Source organism: Lichenostomus cassidix, chromosome 4 (assembly GCF_008360975.1).
Source record: "Lichenostomus cassidix isolate B80296 chromosome 4, HeHo_3.0, whole genome shotgun sequence".
Classification (NCBI taxonomy): domain Eukaryota; kingdom Metazoa; phylum Chordata; class Aves; order Passeriformes; family Meliphagidae; genus Lichenostomus; species Lichenostomus cassidix.
The window spans coordinates 30,885,489-30,903,447 of NC_139484.1; the positions used below are offsets into that span (position 1 = coordinate 30,885,489).

Genomic DNA, 17,959 nt, shown 5'->3' on the forward strand with positions numbered 1-17,959 from the left:
CAGATTAGGCTACCTACAAGCCTGAGTGTATGTTTTTTTTTCTCATTAGCTTTTTTAATTAACAAAACTGGTTTCACCAGATCTCACTTCTAATACTTAGGGGTTTCATTCAACTCACAGTACATGGGATGATGGCCTGAAGCTATTTGCTGCTACTCTTTCTAATTGCTGTCTGTGCCTGCTGGATGATTATATGTTTGATAATGGGAGGTTCTGCATGTGCTTCGTGCTTTCATCTGCTGATTTTGGAGAGCTGAACTAATTTAACTTTTTTGAAGTGGTCATCCCTGTGGAACAAAGGAATATATCAAATTGAATGTACCTTTGTCCTAGAACAAAATACCTGATAAGACTTCCTACCTACTCAGCTTGTGAAGACATGCTGCCTACTGACCTTGTCTTGCCAGAATAACTCCTCTCACTCCTTGAAGCCAAGGTTCATCTCCTCTCTTGTAGTTGGTATATGAAAAATTGCCATGAATCACATGACTGTATTTAAAAATAATACGCATTTCTAGCATTCCACTGCAGGAAGAAAAGTGGAATGATTAAATTAATGTTTCAGCTTGAACTATTACCTTTTGGCAATCAGCGTCAGATGTTTAAGCAATTTTAAGGAATTATGAAAACAAATGCCTAAAATGGACTTATAATTTAGTTGCTACAGAAAAGCAGTCAGCAAAAGAGTTATAATTTTATGGTGAATAAGGTACTGGTATCTTCCATGTCTTGAATCTTAGTTTCTTGAATAGCACTAGAGCCTTAGAGCTAGAATGGTAATTTTAGGAAATGTTTTCTAAACAGAGTCTTTCAAAAAAATAGTACTGACTTATAACAAAGACATCTTGATCCAAGAATTCTGACTTGATTCTTAGTAAGATGTCTTGAGTGGTTTTGAACCTCATTAAAACTGTTGAAGTTGGCAGAAACACAGTGACTTGAGTGGAACTAGAAATGCAGTTTGTGCAGCAAACTTGCTGCTGAAGAGAGCTGGAATGCTCCTGTTCTGTGAGGGGCTTCCTCTTTGTGGGGTAATATGGCTTGTTAATGTTTATAGCACCATTGTAATAAATCCAATTGCCTCTTCTAAATTTTGGAGTGGAGGTTTAGTTTATCTTCTAAGATACAAGGTAAAGTGATATGCTTACATTTCTGTAATATTTGCATGCAATTGCAAAAGCTGTTCTGAGATTTTTGATCTGTGTTTACAGTGCATAATGCATCTTGAGGATAGACTGCAAGAGATGTATCTCAAAAGCAAAATGCTTTCAGAATATCTGCGAGGACATACACGAGTGCATGTAAAAGAACTAGGAATTGTATTGGGGTGAGTATTGCAGGTATCAGTCTTAAGCAGTGGTGAAAGCTGGGGCAGTTATTTTTCCTTTTCATCTGAGTGTTGACAACTTGTTCTCATGAGGATTTGCTTCATATTTAACATTCTTCTTTCATGTGCCTAATAAGGTGCAAAAATAGGTTCTACTGAGCTATCTGGAAGTCAGGAGGAGACATTTATACAGCAACAGCAAAACACTTGTCATTCTTAAATCTTGAAGATAAAGAGAGTTTGGGTTTTGGTCATTAGGAAGTTTTACCCATGCATTCATACACACTCTATTCTGTTGTGATCTACTTAATGAAAACTTCATCCCAACAAATACTTCAGAATTTATGGAAGGTTGGGTGGTGCCTTTGTATCTTGAGGGAAGAGAGGGTTTCAAAAAGCAGGTGTAGAAAAATAAACAGGTGTCCTGTTCAGCAGCTGTCTTCTAATAATAGTACTTGATTGGCATATAACCTTTAGCTATGTGCCTGCTGACAGCAGAAAGGGGGGAAGAAATAAATACACTTTCTCAAGGTGTTTTTTGGCACTGTAAATTAAAATTAATTTATCTTTTTCCAGACTGTTGAAGATTTCATATTCAGAAATGTAGCTTTAAATAGTGAAATAAGCACTTTTCTCTGTGTGTGTATATGTGTTAAATATATATATAAATATATACACACATCCTGGCTTCTGATCAGCTTCACATTTGGAAATGGTTGAAAATTGACCATTGCACTTTAGAGATGTTCCTTGAACTGTTATTGCATAATAATTAATAATTCCAGCTTTTGGTCATTTTTGGCAAGAAAGTGCTACTATGTAGTGAATTGAGTCATATTCAAAACCTGAAATGCATAGTCTTCCATAAGCTGATATTTAGTACTTTGTTAAACTGGGCTTAGTGGTGCCTACACACTGGTAAGACTACAAGCTAAGGCTTATGGTTTAACAAATAAATAAGAGGTCTTTTATTTAAACCACAAAAGATTATATAGGACAGAATGTAATACTGCTATCTTTTGAGTTAAGTGTTAGCATACTTCTTGGTTTTAAGCATTCTTTACCTACCTTTACTGGTATTATATGAGTATTGAAAAAAAAAATAATTAAACAAGGAACTTAGTAATAGCAAGACACTTCCAGTTTCTTTAAGCTGGATGAAAAGTATCATCTTGTGTTTCTCTTGCTAAAGTGCCTGTATGTTATTTTAAAGTCTGTCTTTCTTTTTTAATTTCTAGGATTGAATCCAATGACTTGCCTTTGTTGGCTGCTATAGCAAGTACTCATTCCCCATATGTTGCTCAAATACTCTTATAAGTTAAATTCTCAGGATAGTCATTCCCTTAAAGTAAAACGATGAAAATGGGAATGTTGAATGAAGAGCAGAGGTGCCAAACACTGGTAAAGGGGAGCACTGATGAAAGCAGGTGATGACTGTACATTCTACCACCTTCCGATTCTGATTTCAACCGGGTGTTTTATCTGAGGACTTCAGTTTACATTAACACAAAAGGCATTCAGGTTTTTCTTACAATCTCACTTCTGACTTAAATCAAGAGACTGCATCCTTGCATTTTATTTTTATTCAAAGGACAAAAGTTAACACTATGTGGCAGACCTGGTGCTGCCATCCAAAACGCTGCTCAAAACCATGAAGTACCAGTTAAAAGAACAAGTGGGTTAGAATGGATTTCATAATACTGTGCTTGTGAGTGTGGTGTGGAGTATGTTTCTTTGCTGGGAGGAGGAGGAGGAGGAGCTGTAAACTCTGTATATAGCATTCCTGTACACAAGTGTATTAGGTGGGACATGATTTTCTTGCGGAGCATATGCGTGATTTTGTATAGTGGAAGTGATGGGCTCAGAACAAGGAACCTGGATTCAGCAGCCAAATGTCATGTGGGAATGGAGGTGTGCACGAGGTCTATGTGACTTTTGCCTTTAAGGACAAGAGGTTGAGAGCTGTGGCTGCTTCTAGTTTAATGAAGAGGCATTCAAATGGGCCCATGGCTACAAGTGGAATCGAATGGACTTCCAAGAGAGGGATTTTGTGGGAAAGCCTTATGGAACTTCTGCTACACGTTTACATTTGTTGCTGATGCAACTTCAGTAACTGTTGATTTGCTGTATGACTGTAGTCCTGGGAACTAAACTTGTCTTGGTGTCATCAAGTATTTCTATCTCCAAGGAGTATGAATTTGAAAAACTTCTGAATGATGCCAGTGCTGTGAGCACATGTCCGTGTGCACATACACCAAACAATTGGCACAAACTGAAGACAATCGTATTGGGGAAATACAAGGCAACAAACAACCCCCACCAAACCTTTTCGCAAAAGTATTACTTTTTTCCAGCTATGAGTTGTCACTCTGAGTAGGAATAAAAGAGGAGTGTTGTTTGAAGTAAAATGAAATGTAGGGGGAAAACCCCAATATTTGATATTACTCTGAATGTTTGCAATTACCCTTTTTGATTCTACAGAAATCTTGAACTATCATCCAGGTGCCTTTCCTTAATAGGTTAACTACTCTGACACCAGAAACTACTTCTCCACTAGTTGATACTGGCCTTTGGTGTTTCTAGAAAGCAAAATAAAATTTTGTACTTCACTGTTTTCACGTGGTTGATTAAAATGAATGTAAAAAAAACTTTTTTGCGTAAAGCACTGTTAAGCTGGATATGAAACTATGGACCAGACTGAGGAGAGAACAAAGGATCAAAATATTCTTAAATGGAAAACTCAATGTTGGACCATTCTGTTGTGAGCCACTGTGAAAGTGGTGTCTGAAATCGTCATCTTGCAAGCAAATTTCTGGCAACACAATTGCTTGAAAATAGTGAATTCTAATAAGAAGCTCCTGGTCACCAGTTGTGAGTTCTCCTTTTTGGTGGTTACAGATTTTTAACTCTGAAGGGACACACTTTTATTAAAAGTGTTTTTATTTCCTACTACCTTGATGTTTGGACTTTTCTACAGTAAACTTTCAATGATTTGAAATAATGAAATGTGCTTATTGTGAATTGTTTAAATGTGATGGGGGTTCTTGATTAACCTTGTGTTGCTTTTTGAGGGAAATAGGTAGACTGGCCTACTGTGAAAAGAGGTTGTTTCCATGTGGAGGGATACTTAATATTCTGATACAGCATTTCTAAAGCTGTTCTTTCTATGCTGGTTTTCTGACCTGACATTCCAAATGTTTCTTTTATTGCATTTTCATACTTCTCCCTAGTATTCTGCCTAAAAAGGCTAAAATCTTTCTATGGTTCAGGTTTTCTTCTCCTGCTTATAGTTAAGCAAACTTTTCATATCTTTGGTCTGTGAATCCTATCTGCTGGAAAGTAAACTTACCTCTGTGTATGGCTTTTAGCAGATACCACTTTCTATTTCACAAGGTTAAGACAAAGAACCGTAGAGCAAGTCACGTATTCCTAAACTACCCTTTTGATGGAGAATGTGTGTGTGTGCATGTGTAAGACTATGAAACTGCTTCTCTGAGTGTATATAGAAATCCTCATGTACTTTCTCTATTTCATGTCACTCTTAAATAGTAGCTGAGATCATTAAGAGTCAGTACAGTTTCTTTTAAAGTATAAGTGGGATTTTTATCTGAACAGACCCTGACAGTTCTTTGAAGAAATATATGCTAATATAAAGATGTGCTTTTATTATTACAGAGTTTACTAAAGAGAAGTCAGCAAACATTCAGTGATTTCAAGATTAATACCATAATCAATAATACACATGATTTTACTACATCAACTGTTTATAAAAAAAAAAAATCTGCCTTTGGGCAAGACATCAATTAACTGTGGTGGCATGTGAGCCGATGGTCAAAAGCACCTGTATTTTCTTCAGCCCAGGCTAAAACTTTGTAGTTCTTGCTGCTTTCTCTAACATTTTGCTGCTCTTCAGAAATTACACGTTGAACTATTTTATTCTCACAGTTTTAGTTTTGGGGGGAAGAAAATTCAAAATGAAAGCTCTTTATTACCTTTAAAAGGCTTTAGATTAATAAAAGCTAATTACACATTTCCCCCTTCACCAAATGTACTACCTCAGTTGACAGGATTCCACTTTCTAGGGCTTTTTTTTGACTCAAAGTCTTTAACTTGTTTTTGGTAGCATCTTGATGTTTATGTAAATTGGTGTGGCATGACAGGGCAGTAAGTATTTACAGATGTGTTTTTTAGACATTTTTAGGGCATGTTTCTGGTTTTATTTTAATAGGATGAAAAGTGATATGAATGTACAGCTGTGTTGAAAATTGATAATGTAGCTTAATTTTCAAATATTCCAAAGTTGTTTTTATCAGTATTACGTAGGTTTTTTGTAAACTTTAATACATACTTTCTTGGTTAGGTGGGAGTGCACAGTCTTTCCAAAATCCCACATAAATGCAGTTTACACACTGAAATTTAAAGAATGTATACTGTTTTCAGGCAAGACTAAACATAGGGGAGGAATGAACTGCTAAATTGTAGAATTTAATCTAAATCAATTCTTTAACCCCAAGTGATACCAAGATTTAAACATTTTAGGTAGGTACTCTCTGAAATAATCTGTACAACTTTCTTTTGCCCCCAAAAAGCTAATAGACACTGACCCTGTAATTTGCATTTCTGATGGCATCCTCCAGAATTAGAGATTGATTTTCCCCACTCTCTGTTACATGCATCTTTCTTTTAAAGTCAAAAACCTTTTTCAAAGGCATCCAACTCTTGTATATAAGGTATATACAAAATGGTCACTGACCCTTCAAGTATAGCATCTACTTCAATTAAAAGAACCCAAATAAAAATCAAGTCTGAACTACTGAATATAATCTAGACATTTTCCTTTTGGTTTTGGGGTTTTTTTAAAGAATTTTTTTTGTTGGGTGGTTTTGGGGGGGAGGGGGGTGTTGAGGTCAAATGAGGTAATTTGACATACATGGCAAGTTTTCCATAGTAGAAAAATGTGTGTTGCTATTGCATGTTTGAAGAACATAGGCTTTTTTAGGAATGACTGAATACCAATGTCAAACTACATGGGTTTTTTTCTTATAGTTGTTTATGTACTCTATCATTTTGGTCTATTTCTTTGCGGCATTTGGTGCAATAAACTTTCTGAAATCAATGGAAGTGGTATTTGGTATCTTCCTTTTAAAGCTTCTGAAATAGCTGTGATTGTTGTAGCCAAGGTCTAACACTGCATGGACTATTAGATAAAGCATTAGCAAAGTAAGGACCTGTTACAAGCAGTGTCAAACAGGAAGGCTGCACAAAATTTGGAACCTGATTGAACACTATTGTTGTCTTTGGAAGCTTTACTCCACTTGCATGTAAACAAGAGCTCTCATAGTGTGAAAAATATGGGCAAAAAATAATGGCAAATGAAGACCACTTGACTGTTGGAATAGGTCCTGCAGAGATTACACACACCTGTGTGGCTGGTACTTAGCTCTTTCCATAAGTATTTGGGCTACCTGAAAAACGTGTTGCTATTAGATAATATATCCAATTTTTAAAATTGCTCAACCAAACAGGAAGGAGGGACCCCTCATGTCTACTAGACTATGAAATGGTTAGTGCATTTGATCTAAACTAGTTTCAGATAAAGAGGTCTTTGATTTCTCTCACATCTTCCATGACCTGACTTTGTATTTAGTATTCTGTAGCTTATTGGAAAATCCTTGTGTGGGAATAAAAAGATAGGAGATGATGAACTGTAATTGTGGTGCTTTGAGCAGGTCTGAGTTAGTCTGATTTTTAGGGTGCAAGCACTTCTTACTTCTAGACTAAAATGTTTGTTTGCTTGTTGGTCAGACTAACAAGGATTGAAAGTAAGACAAAAAGCCTTACTTTTTGTAAAGTGAGGAGAAAACCCGATTACTTGTCTGGTCTTTCCTGTTATAACAGCTGCATCTACAAGCTGCTTATTCTGTGCCTTGCTCTGTTGTGCACTGAGTCCCTTATAGGTAGGTGAAGTGTGTTTGCAGAAAAAAAAGTTCTGCTGGGTTAGTAAGTTGAATTTGGCTTGAAGAGGCAAGGGAAGAGATGGGGCACCTCAACTAGGAACAGAAAAGGACTGAGATTGCTCCAGCTCCTGACCTCTTTGATACTTGGGATCCATTGGACTGTCTTGGTGATTTGTGCAGTTCACCAACCTGTTTTTCCACCCAGGCCTTGTAAGACTTGATGAAACTCCTCTGATTTCCCTACTTAAAGTTTTAGTTAAGCTGTTGAATTTCTTTCTAAAGGGCAATGAGCCAGCCTCTCAGAATCTAAATGTTTGGGATGGTGGCAGGTTAGGAAGAGGGAGATGCAGAGGCTGGTAGGCATAAAATAGCCAAGCACTGGGAAAGGGTGAAGACCTGCATTAATGAATACTTAAGTGGTATGGCTGAGAGGGTGGCCAAGGAGCTTTTAGAACTGACAGCTGCAAAGGAGGAAATAATACCTAGATTTGAAAAATTCTCAAACTCTGAAGTCAGATTCCATGATTTGTTCAGAAGATGTGACTAGAAATAATACAAACGTTAATAGTGAACAAGCAACTGAACTGTTTCCCTGCTTATCTAAGTAGCCATGGAGGAATTCTCCACATGTGTAAAAATGATTTCAAGGTTACAGCAGTAAAGATGAACTATATTGCAAAGTAACTAAATGTTGTGCCAGAATTCTGCCAGTCTTTCTCCGTACTTTTCTCTCGAAATGAAAAAGTTATATAGCCAAGCTTTCCACTGATCATCTATGCACCATTTCTGGTTTTCTGTACTTACACATTTGAAGAGATCAATCAGGACTAAACATATGAACCATGATTTTGGATATAAAGGATGTGTAGCCAAGTGACAAACCATGAGAGTGTGACCTGTAAGGCTTCTGATCCCATATAAAATTAGCTTAAGTGGACACATGCTAGTAATCCACATGCTGGAAAATTACTCTTATAATAGTTGCAGTCAGTTGTCTGTCTGGCACAATCCCAAAGCTAAAACAGTTTAAGCAGTACAAGTAGAGTAGCACTTTGTCTCGAAATCCTAAAGGTCAACACATGGCTGAAGGGCTTAGGAGTGACAGTCAAGTACTCAAACATAATCTCATAAACTGGATTTTTTCCATTTGGAGCTACAAGAGAGATTGCACTGTGATCTGACAAAATGGTGTTTGAGAGAGAGCACACTTCCCTGAGGAATGAGTTTCTCACCAAGCAATAAAGCTCCCACTCCTATGGACAGAGAAATGTTTGTAGATGTGGAAATATGAAGCAATACTTAGGTCTGCTTGAGATCTTCCTGGGATAGGTTTGAGTGTTCTGATAAGAGTACCATAGGGCCAAGGGCTGGGGCATTTTGACTCACAAAAATGTATTGCCTTTTGTTGGATTGAATTCCAACCCTGTATATAACAAAATTGTTTCAAATGTGTCCATAATGTTACCATTTTAGTTCTATCTTGCTACCTCATCTCTTTTTCCCTAAGCGAAATGAGCCTGGGGAGTTTTGTCTTCTTTTCTGTGTGTCACACAGATGTTTTAATTTTTTATTTTCTAGAATATTACATCACTTTTTAAGATCTGCGCAAGCTCTGTTATCCTAAAAATGAGCAAATCTCCTAAAATTGTTCATTTTAGCTTTGAAAAATGTAAGGGAATGCATTTTGTTGAACTAGTTGTGATTCTGTACAACATGCAACTTTTTTGACCTTGAAACAGCTGCTCAATAAGCAATGTCAAATTAAAGATCACATTTCCAAACCATTCGGTCAGCTCCTCCTGCCCTCTTTAAGGGACTGAGTCATGTAAGGGCATGGCAGTCATAAGGCAAGTGCTTTAATTCTGTAAAGGTTTGTTTCTGATAGAGAAATTATGCCTTAATCTTTGATTTGGGGAGCAGTTGTTCCTGGGATGCCTGCATCATTGTAGCACGTTCACCGTGTAGGTGAAGAAGGCCTAGCCCTGTATTGTGGTCTTGTTGGTCAGGAATATTGGGAGCAGGCTGCACGATGTGGGGAGAATAAAACAAAAATGGAATAAGTACTGAGAGAAAGCTAACTTTTTCCATTTGCCCTGTTGTTTACTGCAATTGCACTTTGGCAGTCTCCTGTCACAGTGTGATGTCCCTGTCATGGAAAGGGTGACTGCATCCCAAAGCTTGTTGAGCAGGGTCCTCTGGATGTCGACCTGCTGCCATTGCCAGAGCCAGTGAGGGACTGAGCTGTGCCAGTACAGCCAGGGACACAGCCACCAGCATTCCAGGTGAGTTTGTCAGGCCTCTGGCATTTAAACCATTTGTGTTAGACCGAGCTGTGGCTGCACCCCAGAGATAGACAGCTGCCTCTGGTTTTCCATGTGCCATTTTCTTCCCACAGGAATGCAGTAGTCTCTCCTGTTGCTCAGGAGTGGGTAAATACCACAAGCAAAAGATGCAAAGCCCATTTGTAGTGTTGCTAAATAAATTCTGAGTCTTGCAGGTAATTTGTTGGCTGCTGGGAGTGGCTGCAGGAGTAGCTGTGCATTATTATATGTTTGAATTAAATATGCTCTGGTGGCTTCCCAAGTGCAAGTGCCGATGCTCTTGACATACAGGCAAGCTGCTAATTAGAGAATGCTGTTCTTGTCTTCACAAGGCTTCCTGTCCTGAGCCTTGTGATGTTTAGACTTTATTTCTGCAAAGGACCTAACCTAACTAGCTCATCTCTGGAATCATGCTAAACTTTACAGGGAAGCTGGCTTTCCTCCACCCTGCTTTGCTTCACTTCAAATTAGTATTCTTTCTTTTCTTCTAAATATACAGCACTTTTTTGGCATGTCTATTTTTGTGGCCAGCAACTGCTCTGCCAGCCATGAAAAAAGCTGGTATGGGCTTTGAGATTAGTGCTGAGATTTCAGATCTTGGTCCAGTTGGAGAGCTAAGAGCTGAATGGTCCCACCCAGGAGGCAAAGCTCTTGAAGCAGGGTTCCCTGGGAATCGCTGTCCCACTGAACCCCAGCAGCAATCTGCACCTGCAGGTCTTCTCACTGCATGTTGCTGAGTGTTGCTAAGTGTCATTCTTTTCTTAACAATTGGGGACTGTGCTAAAAAGAACAAAGATGTTAGTGGTCTGGGGTGAAGTCACTGCAGCACCAGCCTGCCCTTTTTCACATGACAATTCCAATATTTTGATGGTGGTTGGCTGCCAAAGTGCACACTGCTGCCCTTCTTAGAGCTGTGACACAGAGCTGGGTTGCATTGTAGCTGAGGTTGAAATATGACTGAACTTTGCAGCATGGAGGACTTGCTCAAGTTAAATGCAGATTCACGTGCTCTGTGATGATGTATAGCACTGAGCATCCTGATAGCACAGCTTGTCAGTGCAGGCAGCACTTTGCAGCAGTACTGAGATCATCTCTGGATTCGCTAAACCTGTTTCTACTCACTCTGTAACACATCTTACTCTCAATACCATTCTGGGTTAACCATGCTGATTAACCATTCCTCATTCTTGACTAAGCTTGACTGGTGGCAGGTCGGGAATTTTCACCCTGTGTCTGTGGCTCATCATAAAATCAGCTCCTGCTTGTTTTCTCAGCATTCTGGTAATTGCCACTGCTCATTATAGGAGGATGAGGCGATTGGCCAAAGGTTCGCAGGGATACTGCATCAGAGGTTAGTATCTGATCTGAGTCCTCAGATAATGACTTCATCATTGAACAGTCCTGCTGGCCAAGCTGGGCTGGGGGGGAGGCATGCATCTCCCTTTTCCCTTCCTGGCAATTGCTTTACAGAGTCAGAGACACAGTGCCTGGCGTTCAGACACATCCTTTGTGAAAGAAAAGAGAAAATGTGTGCTTATTCTTATATGCTGTGAACAATTACAATTGTGCCTGTAAGGCTAGTTTAGCTAAAGTATCTGCCACGTGGATGCTGCCAAATAAATGTATTTTGGTTTTCTGAACACCTGCTTCTTTGCTGTTATGCATCTTTATTTTTTGCTTTGGATGCATGACTTATGTGGGAAAAAGTAACTCATGACAAGCAGCTGAGCAACACTTAGGGAGACATAGCAGGAGTCAGTAACCACCCAAGAGAAGCGCTAGTTTTCAGAAAAATAAAGGCAGAAGTGAAAGATCAAAGTCTCTGAGTGACTTTCTTGTTTGAGGCAGTGGGAAGGTGTTACAGGCAAGTGTGTGGAATGTACAAGATGTTAACTTGCTGCTTTACAGAAACAGCTACTTTTTACATATTGGCATGCAGGTATCTGTAGTGATGCTGTGCTGTGGCAATGCAGCATGTTTATATCTGTTAATACAGAGAACAGTGATGTAATGCCATTTTTCTTGGAATTATGCATGTGGGCTGAAATACTGTAGCCAGTGTTATAGATTTTAACTATGTGAAAGGATAGGGACAGGAGGAAATATAAGAATGAGCAAAAAAGTAAAAATATGGGTCATAAATGCCATTTGACTCTGTACCAGTGTCTGAGTTCCTGATTCAGTCTTGGTGTTGCTTGTTTTAATCCATGTGGTGGGAATCCAAAGATGAAAAGGAACCATGACCAGACAAGATGTGACTGTCATTCCCTAAGGGGATAAATTGCCATGGCAATCCTGGCTGCTGCTGTTGGGGAGCTGGCTGATTTTGGCCAGCTGCTGGGTAACTGGAGATGGTGAATTCCCTTGGGTATAAGGCGCCTTTTGGATAATTAGACAAGTGTGCAAACTGTCTCAAAACAAAGGCCGTTAAATGATTTCTTCCTGCTGCTTGAGATTAAGTAATGGCTCTTGGAAAACTGAGTGCCTGAGAGGCACCACCAGTTTCTGAAGGACAGCAAATGCCAAACCCAGTTGGAGCCTGAATTTTTCCCACATGTCAAGGGGAAGAAATGCAAGGTTTGACAGCAAGAGAAGGCTGGGTGCCAGTTATAGGAATAGTATTTATAGAATCCTGGAATAGTTTGGGTTGGAAGGGCCTGTAAAAGATCTTCTAGTTCAACCTCTGCAATGAGCAGAGACATCTTCAGCTAGATCAGGTTTCTCAGAGCCTCATCCAACCAATAAACAGTATTTTGATTTTTGTGCTCATGATGAGGATGAGATTGGATCTCTCTGCTATCACCCAGTGCCGGTGCTCCTGCCAGCACAAGTGAAGTGGCTGTAGCAGGGGAGAGGACAATAGGTCTGCCCCTTTCATTGGAGTCTGCTTAAAGCAGTGATGAGATGGGAATCTGGGGCAGTGAGTTTCACATTAGTTAAGCCAGTCTGCCGCTGATCCCTTGCGTTTGCTGGTGGAAATATGCCCTTACCCACCTGCTTGCAGTAGGGGTCAGATGAGAGCTGCTCCTGTGCTGCCTTGAGAATCCATAGCCAGGTGTTAAGGATGAGAAGGAGAAGCACGACTCCCCCTTCCAGGATCGCCTCCCCATTACTTCAGCGTGGCTATAACGTGAAAACTGCCCCCTGAAGGGCTGGTGAAGTACACAGCTACAGCTGGCTGTAATACCGAAACGTGTGTTATGTGGGACCAGTGCCAATCTAATTCTCCTTTTCCCCAGCTGCAGTCAGTGTAAAAGCTGATTTCAGATTGCTTGCCTAGCTCTAGATTGGCATCAAATAGCTCAGCTTTACAATCCCTATTGCTGTTCATGGTATTTTCTATCGGACCTGATTGTTATTCTACCAGAGTCTATCTAAGGTAACCTATTGAAATATATCCTAATTTCCCCCTTCCTAACCATGGAAGCCCCCTGTGAGGGTAGCTGTCATTATTTCTAACCTTAATACCATGCTAAGGAGAGGATTAACTCCTGGAAAATTGCAGAATGTATTTGTTCTGTTTCCATTATTTTCATTCTGCTCCCTGACCATTACAGAGCATTGTCAGGGATGTGAGGCTGGCAGTGGGCATCAGCAGGAGCAGGAACCACTCCATCCAAGTATCTCCCACAGCTGTGAAAGCTGCAGAGAGGCTTTGTGTAGCTCTTGTTTCCCTCCAGAGTGGAGTCCCTGTTCTGTGTGAATTATGAGCACAATTGTCAGTGCTCTGAGCACCAGCAAGGGAAGCTGCTGATAAATGAGGTGCAGTAGCAGCAGCTGCAAAATCGCTGTCCTGCTGGCTGGGGAAAGGCAAAGTCATCAGAGAATTAAGATGAACTGCTAAGCATATTTTGCACTCAGAAGGCAAGTCCATAGGAATTAAAAGGAAAACACTGCCATATAGAAGTTTTTCTAACTTCTGCTGGAGCTACAGCTGTTGTTCTTCAGGCCTAGTATTCCTTCATGCAATGAACTGCCCCCACGCAGCTTCTTCAAATAGGATCAAAAGGGTCAGCTGGAAAAATCTATAAAGAGGTGGAACAATTCAAAGAAGAATGCAAAGGCTCACAGCAATGACTGCTTGGAAATCAAGGTCAAATCATGCCTTAATAGCTGAGAGTACACCCAGGAGTTCAGATGTCTTAAATCAGACCCTAATGATCATGACTGGGTAGAAGACAAGAGTCCACATGTCTTTTTAAACTCCTGTCTTGTGCATGGAAAAGTGGCTGCATACCACCAACAGAGAGTAAGAAAATGCTGTGTTCCTCTTTCAAAGCTTTTTTTTTTTTCTCTCATGAGACTGGGATTTCACACTAGCCGTACTATTAAAAAAAATCAGTAGGGAACCACTTGAGCTGTGCTGTGTTTGGCACACTGGAGTCCCACTGGTACTTGGTCATCTTGTTGATTTGGAGAAAAAATATATTAAAGGTATCAACCACAAATTCGTTCTTCAGACTTTTACTTCAGTGTGACTTATTCTCAGTTATTTTGGTCACATGTTTCTCCAGTTGAGGACTTGTGTTTATTCCTTTTGCATTGTATTGTTTGAGTTATACCTGAAGTGTACAAATCTTTAGTTTCTGTGATTTACTTTGCAGCTAGCTTCCTTTGCCCAAGGGAACTGGAAGCTATTAAAACTGTGCTTTTTAACCATCAGAAGAAATAGAGCTGCCCTCTGTCTTTCTCTTCTGTTGGCACCCAATGCTTTCTGGCTCAGTAAAAATTCAATTTAAAATCACATGTAGATGTGACTAGCTACACAGATGATCTTTGAAACACTAAAACTTCGAATTAAAAGCACTTCTTACTGTAGGTCTGACACTGTGCCATCCTCAGAAATGGCCTAAAGAACCTGGCAGAAGCCTATTTTGCTGAGCAGCTGACTTCTACCTGTTCGAATTAGAGTTAAGTAGAGCTTTTAGACTAATTCTCCGTGCATTCTCCCTCAAGGTCATGAGCAGAACTTGAACCCTCAGGCTATGAAATGGAAAGATGGGACTCTTCTAAACCAGCTCTTCCAAGAAGCCCAGCCACAGCCTCTGTGTCAGGTAGGATATGGTTTTCTGCCATGAGCTGTGCTGGTGTCTGCAGGGCTGCAGGACATCTCTAGGCTTGGCCTTCCTGCCTCACATCTAACTCCTGGGCTGCCAGCATGGTGCATGTTTGTGTCCCCCAGATAAATCCCCTCTCTTCCATGGGCAGCACTGCTCTCCCTCGGTGCAGGTAAAGGCAGCCCAGTGCAGGCCAGTGGGTGGTGGCTGCCAAGCACACAGCGTGATTTACTCCTTTAACGCAGCAGCTCTAGGCTCTTTCACCATCTCTGTCTGCCCAGGGATTGTGAAACCTCTTAGCATTCTGCAAAATTCCTCAACTAGAGTAATTTCTCTTCCCCAAAGGTGTAATAAGGTGAAAAGCAGGCCCGTCAGCCAGTGGTTCAGTGCGGCTTCCATGAGGCTGCAGGGCAGAGCATGTGGCTGATTCATTTCTCTTTCACAAGACTGCCCTTGCTGTGGTACAAAACAGTGTTGTTCCCAGGGGCTGGGCTCGCTGAGGTTAAATATGTGCCTTCCTTCATCAAACTGCTTTCTGCAATTTCTGCACGTTTCACAAGAGGGTTGAGTTACTGGTGAGTAAAATTTACAAGAAACCTCAGGCCCTTTAGAAAACCAAAGAAGAGTTAGAAGGAACTGTGTGTGTTTCAAAAATTAATTTTGAGGTGTTCTGACATGCAAGTGTAACCAAGGATAATGTCAATGACTTTTTTTTTTTTTAAAATAAATTCTTTGCAGCTGAAAAATGTGATCAGTCCAACAAAACAAAAAAGCTTAACCCGCAGAAAAACTTAACCTGCAGCCAGCAGTTTGGCTGTTCCATAAACTCCCTTGACTAACAGGCTGTATTTGTGCTGCCTTACCGTGTGACAAATGTGCTTGGTGCCACAGTGATGTCAGAAGTTGAAATCTGTTACTGGAGAAGGTCTGATGTGAGACTGGCTAAGAGAGAGGGGCCAAATTTAGGAAGAATTCTTGTTCTGATGAGAGGAGAAACCCCAGGGAGATGTTTAATCACTACAGATTGAGTGATACTAATAGTAAAGTTTTTTATCCTTTGTGTTAACAATGACATGTGATGCTGTGCAAAGTGCACTGATCAAGTTACTCTGTTCTCTTACTAGCCAGAATTCTTTCTTTGCTAACCCTACTCAGTCTATAGTATTTTTTTCCCTCATGTTCATCTGGGCATATCTAAAATTACATAGCCAGCTTTCCCAGGCAGGTACCTGCCCATGCTTATAAAGTTTCTAGAAGGCCACAAACAGATTAGTTACCTCTTTCCATTTACCATGTCAGAAGGGAAACTGCTGAGACAAGATCTTTCAGGAATGTAAATGACTCCCTTTGTCTATGCTACAAATGAAGAAACACAGGTAAATGTCACCCATGGGGTCTCCTTGAGAGACTTTTCATGTCCAGCATTATCACTTTGGTTCATGTATTCCAAACCAACAATATTTTCATACTTGAGTTAGGAAATTGGGAATTTAAATGATGAATGCATACATTTCCAATCACATATGTGTTAGAGGTTCCTCTACAGTGCAAGGTTTGGGGATTACTGAAGAGCTTCTTCCTGGTCTGGAGACTGGACTGGAAGGCAGCAGAAGACCAACAGTAAAACCTTGTTATTCAGACTGCTTGATGTGAAGAGGGCAGTGTGCTCTGTGACCTGCCTGTGCCAGGGTGTGCAGGGGAGCAGGGCTTTGCATCTGTGTTTGCACGCAGAGTTTTCAAGAATTCTGGCTCTTCCCTTGGGGAGAATGCTCTTTGCTCAACTTTGTCCCTTTAGAGGAAATAATTATCAATGTTTGTGGGTTTTCTTCATTTGAGGTAGGTAATATACAAACCATGGTGGCACATCCAGGCTGCATTTTCAGAAAAAAATTGCTTGAATTGAATGTTGATGAAAATCTGATGTTCCAACTTCAAGTCAATGCGTCATGTGTCAGGCTTTCAGCAGCATTAAGTTGCCAATACCTATAATAAAATCCTTATCCATCTGGCTATCCTTAGCCATAAAAACAACATAAAAATCTCAGCTACCATCCAACTCTAAACCTGTTTTCTTACTGAACCAATCTGGATGTATCATATGCCATTTAAAAGCTCATATCAATAACAGAGATTTAATCAGTGCTTTTGTTTGAATATTTTGTCATTTAGAGCACTACTTTTCTCTCAAAACTTGCCTTGAGAAAGAGAGCATCTATTATGATTTTTTTCCCATTTTGAATGGATAACTGATGTTTAAGATGTTCATAAGAAAAAAAAAAAAAGCCTGTGTGTAATGGATAGGATGAAGATTTTATATCCACATAGCAGTTATTCTGTAAGGGGACTAGAATTTCTAGGTTGTCTACTCTGTGTTGATTTTTAGCACTCCTCTTGTTCTTTGCCCAGCACTCAGATCTGACTGTCTTTTAATGCTGCTACAGTAGGGATTTTTCTATTACGTTGGAAAACAAGTAATCATAATTACAGTTGATGCTGGGTAGTAATATTGACATACAGAAACCTGACTTCTTTTAAATATCATGTAGGATAAAAAATGAGAAGGATTAATATCACAGGCAGTATTATATTTCTCTCCATCTACCTGGACTGCTGAGAATTCATCTTTTTGTTTGGACAACATTTTAAAAAGACAAAAAATTCAGCCAATACAATCAGCAAAATTCTTCCCCTTCATTAACTAAGTGCCCAAGAGACAAATGGACAAAACGGTAGGTTCCTGTATTCAAGAGGAGGTTGCAGATTAAATGATGCAATAAATTTACCCTTGGGCTAAAAGCAAATTTTCTTCTAGCATTAAAGTCACCTTTCAGATATGTTGGAATCTTTACAGGGTGCAGGCTAAAATGATGAGGAATAGCCCTTTAGAGCTATAGGTGAGATAATGCAGAAATGGTGTAGATCTATGGTGGTGTTCTTCCCTCTGTCATTGAAAACAGGCTGCAGTGGCTGCAGTCATTCAGGTGGAGAGGAGAAACTCCCTGAAATGACAGGTTGTCTTTAAGTATTTAAAGTTCAGTATGAACTAGCTGGCTTCCAAGTAAATGCCGTGGAGTGTTGTGCACAATTAGGTAAACTGCTGAAACTCATAATTACAAAGATTATTGTTTTTCCCAAGGAGACTCTTAAGAGTGCATTTCCCATATGTTACCCACTTTATGGGACTGTATATCTTATTTCACATGTGCCTCATTTTAAATATTCAGTACTATGTATTTTTAATTTATAGCCAAATCTTTCAGCATCTGAGAAGGTAGGTAAATACTGTTTGTCTCATTT

The 17,959-nt window shown here is 39.8% G+C and overlaps 1 protein-coding gene across 7 annotated transcripts in view; it reads left to right on the forward strand.

The window, feature by feature from the left end:
- FNIP2 (folliculin interacting protein 2) overlaps positions 1–17,959 on the forward strand; it is an 83,494-nt gene that overhangs the window by 50,620 nt on the left and 14,915 nt on the right. For 5 of the 7 annotated variants that reach the window (XM_085058599.1, XM_085058602.1, XM_085058598.1 and 2 more), the window contains 2 exons: positions 1,212–1,327; positions 2,566–6,443. In XM_085058599.1, the coding sequence (XP_084914725.1) occupies positions 1,212–1,327; positions 2,566–2,644 (195 nt within the window). In that variant the 3' untranslated portion in view covers positions 2,645–6,443. Of the gene's footprint in view, positions 1–1,211; positions 1,328–2,565; positions 6,444–14,561; positions 14,660–17,959 lie in introns of those variants that run through there. The other 2 variants (XR_014851695.1, XR_014851696.1) reach the window with 1 other exon arrangement.